This window comes from Rutidosis leptorrhynchoides, chromosome 11, assembly GCF_046630445.1.
Source record: "Rutidosis leptorrhynchoides isolate AG116_Rl617_1_P2 chromosome 11, CSIRO_AGI_Rlap_v1, whole genome shotgun sequence".
In the NCBI taxonomy this organism is placed as follows: domain Eukaryota; kingdom Viridiplantae; phylum Streptophyta; class Magnoliopsida; order Asterales; family Asteraceae; genus Rutidosis; species Rutidosis leptorrhynchoides.
In genome coordinates, this window is record NC_092343.1 from 112,230,084 (window position 1) to 112,239,860 (window position 9,777).

General features: G+C 33.8%; 1 protein-coding gene across 8 annotated transcripts; it reads right to left on the minus strand.

Moving 5' to 3' along the window:
* Positions 1-2,989: 2,989 nt before the first annotated feature.
* On the minus strand, positions 2,990-7,244 carry LOC139877898 (uncharacterized). 8 transcript variants are annotated; one of them, XR_011768821.1, is made up of 5 exons: positions 6,894-7,244; positions 6,159-6,275; positions 4,267-4,312; positions 4,124-4,188; positions 2,990-3,293 (listed from the first exon to the last, which is right to left on the minus strand). XR_011768821.1 is itself a non-coding variant. In XM_071865299.1 (4 exons), exons 1-4 carry the CDS (start codon positions 7,005-7,007, stop codon positions 3,187-3,189), a joined length of 384 nt encoding a protein of 127 aa, XP_071721400.1. In that variant the 5' UTR covers positions 7,008-7,244; the 3' UTR covers positions 2,990-3,186. The 8 variants fall into 8 exon arrangements, 3 of the variants coding, with proteins under 3 accessions (XP_071721400.1, XP_071721399.1, XP_071721402.1); XR_011768820.1 differs by having other exon boundaries at positions 4,124-4,312; XM_071865299.1 differs by lacking the exon at positions 4,124-4,188.
* Positions 7,245-9,777: the final 2,533 nt, after the last annotated feature.

A 9,777-nucleotide genomic window follows, 5' to 3' on the forward strand; every position in this document is an offset into this window, starting at 1 on the left:
ACATCTAACTGTGGACAACTAGTTGTAGGTTACTAACGAGGACAGCTGACTTAATAAACTTAAAACATCAAAATATATTAAAAGTGTTGTAAATATATTTTGAACATACTTTGATATATATGTATATATTGTTTTAGGTTCGTGAATCAACCAGTGGCCAAGTCTTACTTCCCGACGAAGTAAAAATCTGTGAAAGTGAGTTATAGTCCCACTTTTAAAATCTAATATTTTTGGGATGAGAATACATGCAGGTTTTATAAATGATTTACAAAATAGACACAAGTACGTGAAACTACATTCTATGGTTGAATTATCAAAATCGAATATGCCCCTTTTTATTAAGTCTGGTAATCTAAGAATTAGGGAACAGACACCCTAATTGACGCGAATCCTAAAGATAGATCTATTGGGCCTAACAAACCCCATCCAAAGTACCGGATGCTTTAGTACTTCGAAATTTATATCATATCCGAAGGGTGTCCCGGAATGATGGGGATATTCTTATATATGCATCTTGTTAATGTCGGTTACCAGGTGTTCACCATATGAATGATTTTTATCTCTATGTATGGGATGTGTATTGAAATATGAAATCTTGTGGTCTATTGTTACGATTTGATATATATAGGTTAAACCTATAACTCACCAACATATTTGTTGACGTTTAAAGCATGTTTATTCTCAGGTGAATACTAAGAGCTTCCGCTGTTGCATACTAAAATAAGGACAAGATTTGGAGTCCATGTTTGTATGATATTGTGTAAAAACTGCATTTAAGAAACTGATTTCGATGTAACATATTTGTATTGTAAACCATTATGTAATGGCCGTGTGTAAACAGGATATTTTAGATTATCATTATTTGATAATCTACGTAAAGCTTTTTAAACCTTTATTTATGAAATAAAGGTTATGGTTTGTTTTAAAAATGAATGCAGTCTTTGAAAAACGTCTCATATAGAGGTCAAAACCTCGCAACGAAATCAATTAATATGGAACGTTTTTAATCAATAAGAACGGGACATTTCACATATTCGGTAAAGGACTAATCGTGAAAATTCTGTCAAAAGTCAGGGGCCAAAACTGTCAATAATGTAGCCAGATTCGGTAAAGGACTGTCTTTGCAAAAGTTTCAAATCTGACAGGGACTGAAATTGGATAATTCTCAAACATGAAACTGAATTGCTCTTGGTGGACTCAATATCAGATTCGGTAAGCAGATCAAGCTTTAATTGGGCCATTTGATATTCGGTAGGCCCAATAATCATATCATCACAATTGACCATGTAAGATTCGGTAACCAAATAAGCTTAAGTTTTCAATTCAAAGACTTAGAATAAGCATGTTAAGTGTTTCAAGTTAAAAATCAAATTATTTTAAAATACCAAATAGCATACTCGGTATCATGCCAAGAACAGATTCGGTATCTTCAAAATTCACAGATAATCACTCAAACATGTATATACAGTCTCACAACATGCAAAAACATAATCATAATCAATTAACAACTCAATCAAATCAGAAAAACATGTTAATCATTTGAACAGACTCGGTACTATAGCAAGAACACATTCGGTATATACAGAATCCATCAAATAATCAATTAAACATGTAATCAGACTCGGTCAATTGATAGATCAACCAATTTAACATAGATTTGACAAGATTGCATGTTAATTATCCTAATCATATGAGTTTAATCTAAGATTCAAGATATTCGACTCAGATTCGGTATAATCAACACTTTTCTAAATTAAGTGTCACAATCTTGTTATTTGTAAACTTTTCTCGTTTATGAACATTCAATTATCTCAGATCTACAATATGTGCATCTTAGATTTGATTAAAACAAAGAAATACCAAGAATTTGAAGATACAGAAGACCGGACTCTGTAGATTAGGCAGAATCGGTAAGTTAAGGCAGATTCGGTATGCTATTAATACAAAGTGAGAGAAAGTTGACTTTGACTCTCCTATTTATAGATACCGAATGATTTTGAAAAATACGAGCCTTACCGAATGGGCCTATTTTACCGAATGCAGTCCATTTTCAAAGTTAAACAAATTAACTTCAAATTTTGACCAATCTCTATCAAGAATCTTTCAAGATTATCACATTTTCAATGAAAAACATTTCTGAGACAATTTTTAAAAATTTTGAACTTACCGAATATGTGATGTTGGTTGTCAAATTCGGTATGATGCTAAAATTAGCATTTATTCAGTAAAATTCAAATATTTTTGGATTTTAACTTTTCCAATTTTTATGAATTTTCTCAAAACAATATTTGTACTTAGAAAAACTTTGAATTATGTACAAAATACAAATCTTCAGTGATACCAATTGTTAACACGGGTTGCATACTGAGATGTATACAAGCCTTAGTGAATTATTTCAAATATAAAACAAAGATTTTATGAATTCACTTTTGAAAAATCAATTTTCTTTTCATTTTCACCCTTTTTTTTCCCCTCAAAATGTGATATACAAGAAAGTAAATCAACATTTTGATATGTTCCCAAAAGCCAACCATGCTTCGATAAAGCTTAATATCAAAGGATTTTGATATACTTTATTTGACTGATAAAAATCCCGTTTGGTAATTGTTTTACTTGTAACCCCAAGAAGAAATTAAGCTGGTCAAGCATGCTCATTTCGAATTTGTTGGCTATAAGATCACCAAATTCTTTGCATAAGGACGGGGACGTAGAACCAAAAATAATTTCATCAACGTAAATTTGAACCAAGAGAATGTGACCGTGGTTTTTACGGATGAATAGCGTTGTATCAATCGTTCCACGAGAGCAGTCTGCCGAGGTCTGTGCATTAAATAACCGAACAGTGTTTGATCGCATGGAAACTAAGATAATGTTCAAAACTGAAAATAATAACAAATAGGTTGCAAACCTTCACGGTTCAAACAAATTAGGTCTTCTCGCCGGGAACAAACCTTCAAGATTAAGGGTTTCCCATAACTAGTGCCAAACGTGAAAAATTCAAGATTGATTTTATTAATATCTCCAAAACTGAATAATAAATAATAAAAATTACCAAACGATAGTTTAAATACTAGAAACATGGAAACAAAATAAACTTTAAAAGGAAACAAAATAATAATAAACTAAATAGAATCTCCAGCCAAAACTTCTCTTGATTTCTCCTCAAGACACCCATCTGACTTAGACTTATCCTTGGCGCAACTGATCAGAGAACTCGTGCAGGCCCACACGTGTATTCGTGGGCCAACGTTGATAACCTTGGGCCCACTTGTGACCCATAACTTTTGCAGATCCTGCATCATACAATCATACAGTCAGAAGCGATCTCCAAGTAGCATTTTTGCAACCTTGTACATGTTACCTCGTAAATCGCTTTATTACACATGCATTCAATAGTAATCAAAGTAATATACGTTATGTCATCAGATTTAAGATGCTAATTAAAATCTTAATAATGAAAGACGGGTGTTTGTAGGCCGATCCAACCTCAACCAACCGTTTCACCATAATATAGAAGACGTGTGGGGATCGTACATAATGGCCAATTGGCCATTGCTCATTTTAGATATCAAGAATACCAAAGCTAAAAACATTGGGAGTTTGGGCATTCCCGCATTAGAATCAAGCCTAAATAACCATCATCAAACTACACGTCAAACAAGTAAAGAGTAAGCAATACATACCATCAGTGTAGTAAATTAGATAAATATTCAAAATTTGAAAGAAAAAAAAATAACAGGTATGTGATATGCAGTAATGCAGCATATGATTCTAACTGTTTGTATAAGCCCAAGAACCCAAAACCCATTAATTTCTTCTCATCTTCAAATTAGTACACCATAAGAAGTTCTAATTCAAAATTTCTTTTTCTTTTACACAAAGTATATTGAAAAGTGAATGCTCAAACAGGTAACGTGGAAACACACTAAGGTTACCACAGACCAAACGTAGCTAATATTGTTAATATGGAATGATTTGTTCATTACACGTATGTTTAAATTCAAGTTAGAAAGATCTTGTGTTAATCGGGGTGCTAATGTGCTACCTTTAAATATTGAGGTATATTATTACTAATTAGAATATTTTCATTTAATATTGTGTGTGACGCTTGTTTAGTTACTACCTTGTGATATTGAAAACAAAACTTAGTAATGTATGCAGGCTGGAGAACAACTTTCTCGTGTTAATCTGGAAACCAAATTGAATTACGAATATTTCAATACACAGTTACTGACTATTTAAGCAATTTTAAGTATTGAGAGTTACCTGTTTGGAAAATTTGACACGTGTATTGATGGGTATTGAGAGTTACCTGTTTGGAAAATCTGACATGGTTACTGACTAATACACAGATATTTGTGTTAACTCATGGGTATTGATGTTGAGATAAGATTATTGAGTCATATTCCGAGGTATTAACAAGTTATCTAACCCGTTCAAACCATGACCCGTCTAAAATTTTTGCCCTAAGGTCAGCCCTGTCTATAAAATCATACCCGTTTTGACCTAAAAAAATATTAGACTCGGCCCATTTGACCTGTCTAAGAAATCTGACGCATTTTGACTCATGACCTATTTCCACCTAAACTAGTTTGGGGCTCTCACATGACAACTAATACATGCGCAAATTACAAGAATTTATTAATACTGATACAACATGCAAACATCAAATGCAAACATCAAGAAATTTTAATAAATTTGATGTGTGGATTTGTATATGTGATTGATATAGTTGACAGATATTATGTTAAAATGTTTGACAAACTGAATGAGGATTGCGAGAAATATCTTAAAGCTATCAAGAAGTAGTATCCGTTTGAGCCTCTAAAGGTTATTAAACAAATATTTTTCTTTTTTACTTTCATCATATTTATTATTAATAGTAAAGTAAGTTATTATAATGCATTACTCGAATAAGACGTTGCGATTTACGTCTGATGAAAGCGATCCAAATGTTGAAGGTTGGTAAAAGATATAAAAATTTAGAACGTAACGGATGATCAAGTTAGATTGTTTAGTTATGTCAAAAGGATAAAAAGGCGAACTCAAATTTTATTTATTTATTATTTTTTTTGGTAAAAAGTAAGTGTAATGACAGGTCAAGGTTATTAAGGTGAAGCTTTTACATTGCATACAAACTATTAAGGTCTTTCACTTAACCTTATGTTAGCAACAAAATAAAGTTAAAATTAAAATCAAAGACATAATAGTTTTTATTCACTATAAAAACATCACCTTAATAACCTTGGGTCATCAGTATTCTTACATTTTTACCAAAGAAAAATAAAAATAAATAAATAAAATTTGATTTGCCCCTTATATCCATTTGACATAACTACACAACCTAACTTCACCATCCATTAGAGGATTTAAATTTCTATACCATTTACTAACCTTAGCATTCGGATCCCTTCTTCAAACGTAATTCGCAACGTATCATTCAAGTATTGCATTATAAATAATACTTTATTATCAGTAATAAAACACAACGAAAGTAAAAAAATTGTTTAAACAAACTTTAGAGGCTCAACTATACTGCTTCTTAATAGCATTAAGATATTCCTGGCCCTCGTTTAATTTCTCAAATATTTTAACAAAAAAGCAGTCAACTATGTTCACCTATACAAATCCACGCATCAAAATTATTAAAATTTCTTGATATTTGCATATAGTATCAGAAATATAAATACTTGAAATTTCTGCAAATGTGTTAATTGTCCTGCCTAGAAAACGAGAGCCCCGAACTAGTTTGGGTTGAACAGGTCATGAGTTAATACGGTTCAGACTTCTTAGACATGTCAAACGGTTCGGGTCTAATTTGTTCAGGCCTAAATGGGTCAAAAAGAGCCAGATTTTTTTTTTAGACATGTCAAACGGTTCGAGTCTAATTGGTTCAAGTCTAAACGTGTCAGGCCTTAAGGCTGAATTTTTAAATGGGTCAAACGGGTCACTGGTTGAACGGGTCAAATAATTAGTTCATACCTCGAAATATGACTCCATAATTTTCATTTCAACATCAAGACCCGTGAATTCACACAAATGCATGTATATCCGAATTTTCGGTCAGAAAAAAACAAATCCCTCACAGAAAACCGCCCAAAAACACCAGCAATCGTCTCCATGTAATTGTAAAGCTAGGCGGACTGAGCAAGACTTACAGATTGTTGTTTCTTGTAGTCAAGTTTAAAAGCGGCTACATCACCTTTACTGGTGAAAGTTGTCATTTCTGGATTGATAAATTCACGAAAACCGTATTTTCGCAACAATTTCCTAAACTACTGCAATAAATAATATACGGAGTATCATAATATGTTAAGCTGAAAAATAGTAATATTTTAACGCTTGCACTAACAAATTATAGTATATTTTTAGTCTAACTATCCAAAAAGTGGTGTTTATGAACAATAAGAAGGTCATGATCATCAGTGATATACTCGGTCGGGGGGGACTTTTTAGGGAGTACTCGGAAACTGAGAAAGTACTTGGGCATTGACCAAGTTTGATTTTGACCAATTATAACTGAGTTCTGACCAATTTTGACTGATTTTCCGAGTAATCCTGAGTTTTGGCTGAGATTTGACCGATTTTTCAAGTAATCTTGAGTTTTGGCCGAGTTTGATCGAGTCTAACCAAGTGTGAATGAGTATTCGTACGAATAAAATTTCATTCTCAAAGTTGGAAATCACTTGATTAGTCAGTACTCGCGTATCCATCGGTAGTTCAATCTAGCATCCATATTAACACGAAAATGTTGATCTACGCCAACATACATTAATAACATAACTTTTTCAATATCACAAGATACTAACTAAACAACTGTCGTACAAAAGTAACTCTACAGAAAATAAGTAGAATAAACAAAATTTACAAAGTTTACAATACTAATAATATACCTCCAAAGCTTTCTCAAGTTGAGATTCAATTCTAGAAGCGGCAACATCCCGGCCAGCAATCACCGTCGTTACCTCTTCAGATCCGTTCCCCATCTCAGCCGGAAAACAGACCATCGAACAACAACAAAGAAACGAAATGAGCTCGCGGGAGCAAACTCGTGAGACAACCACAAGACATCAGATAAAAGAGAAGAAAGGGACACACCAGACCTCCGGCGTGATGCCGGAGGACGGCGGCGGAACTCAAAAAATTAGGGTTTGAATACGACGTACGGAAAGGAAGAAGTTATAGAGAGAGTGATGTTGTTGCTAGTCCATTGGATGAGATTACGTTTGGGCAGCCTGGCAGGTCTGAATGTGTAGGTCTTTGAAATGTCTGTAGCTTACTGTTGTGTTACAGAGGACATGATTACAATAACAGTCCCTGTGGTATGCTCATATTTCACGTTCAGTCCTTAAACTTTTTTTATTGCTTAGCGAGTCCACGTGGATTTCACATTTTGTGTGTGCAGTCCTGAACCTCATGATCGTCTAAAAAATTGTTAAGTAACAGCGGATGCATTACACTAACATAAATTGAAAGGTAGTGGGTTTTTAGTGTTTGATTTTGTGATGTCCCGTACAAAACCATCGTGTACGAATCATCAACAACAGGATCATTACAAGGTTAAGTACTATATGCTGTAATTAAAGAAGTTGCATTCACGATAAAAAGGTGATGTCATAACCGACATCAAATGTTTTACATTTCAAAAGCATGCTTCACTAAGTAGAAGCAATAATTAAGTGTACGTGACCCCAAATGGTCGTTACAAGTCATAATTCAAAAGTACTAATGTTTGAATGCAAAGTAAAGTAGTTCATGCGTGGACAACTCTAAACAGCGGGTGTCTACAGCACAACAAGTAAGACAGCGGAAGCAACCTCAAGCACCTGAGAAATACATGCTTAAAAACGTCAACACAAAGGTTGGTGAGCTATAGTTTAAGTATAACAGTATGTAAGGTAGGCCACGAGATTTCAGTGCTACAAAGAGTGTTTCAAAACAGTATGATAAAGTATATGTTAACCGTGGGCACTTGGTAACTAACTTAACGTTTATACCCCCTGAAAGTACACTTGGCAAGTGCGTATGTCTACGAAGTGTTAAACACTCGTTAAATGCTAGCGCGACTAGCCCGAGTGGGGATGTCAAACCCTATGGATCCATATCTAAGATTCGCGTTCACGGTTCAAAAACCAATGATTAAACGTTACCGAGCTAAAGGGAATGTTTTTGCCGTTGTATAACCCACATATATATAAGTTTAAGTACTCGTGCCTAGTATGTAAAACATAAAATCCGCATGTATTCTCAGTTCCCAAAATAAGTTAAAGTAAAAAGGGAATGCTATAACTCACAATGATATGTAGCGGTAAAGTAGTAGTCGGGAAAGGTGCGCAAGTAAACGGTCCGAAGGTCCTCAACCTAAGGCAAATAATACTAAGTCAGTAAATCGTCTTAATAGGTTTAAAGGTATGTATTTAAGGTCTTAAGGGTCATCATCATTCATCATCAAACAAAAGGCGTAAAGTAAGTTTCGTTTATGAAAGCAGTTTTCAACAAAGTCTGACTTCAGTCCGTCACCACGGCCTCTACCCTTACTGAATTAAGGTGAGACCAGTGGCCATGGCTCCGTATATGAGTCCCTTAAGTGTGGTAAAATTTACAGAAGCAAACTCGTCTTGGTTTGACCGTGGCGACGGTCTAAGTGTGAGTAGGTCAGAAATTTCTGCACAACGTTAAAGGACATAGTAACGATCGGAGGGCCATAAATCCTAAACCGTAACTCGGATTAAGACGAGTCCTATATGAAAAGTTATCTACTCGAAAATTTATATCTAAAAATCAAGGTTAGAACAGCCCAGGTCTACTGGTCTGTTCCAGAAGCATCAGGTCAGAAGGTTTTGGACAGAAGCAGTGAGTTTAAAAGGGTTCCGGTGGTCTTGGTGCTTGATGTTCATCACGGTTCTCATCCTTGATGCATATAGCTTCAAGTGTACAACTCATTGATGTATCTACATCATCTTAACCAAGTCTTGGCCATCATAACCCTAGTGCAAGTCTAAGACATGAAGCACAACTTCACTCAAGAGTTGTAAGTGTTTTGATGAACCAAAGTTACATCAAAGTCTTAGTTTTAACACATACATGAAATATGAAAGTAATACAACTAAGTTTTGACAATTATAACACAATTGTGAGTCTAAGACATGTAGATCAACTCACTTAAGAGTTGTATGAAGTTTGATGAATCAAAGTTACATCAAAGTCTTAGTTCTAACACTTACATAAACTTTAAGAGTAAAAACAAGTTACAAACTTAGATTATCAACTAGTAAAGTGTATGTAAGCTTTAAAGCTCTTGTTTATAACAAAACATGTAGATCATAAGCTATAAAACTTAGATCCATTACAAGTATGTGAAGTTATAACTAAAGAGTTATACTTCTATGTTCTTGAAACTTAATAAAGTTAACTTTTGTTCAAGAGAAATGAGATCAAGACTAACTTGTAGTTCTTGACCAACAAACCAACAAACAAGTAATTTGAAGTGCATAAATGAAGTAGTAAACTTAAATAAACAAGAAAGATTCATGGTTGTTCATACTTTTAAAGATTCAACCAAAGTTGATCTTTAAGTAAAGTAAACTTTAAGTTTACTTCCATGACTTACAAGTATGATTTCAACAACAATGAACTTATAATCTTTTGAAACAATATATGTAGAACATAAACTAGTAAGTTTAGTTCTTGTGTTCTTGATAAATACAAGATATTATGAAGAATCAAACTAGTAAGTTTGATCTTGTAACTAGTAAAGATTAACTAACAATTACATGT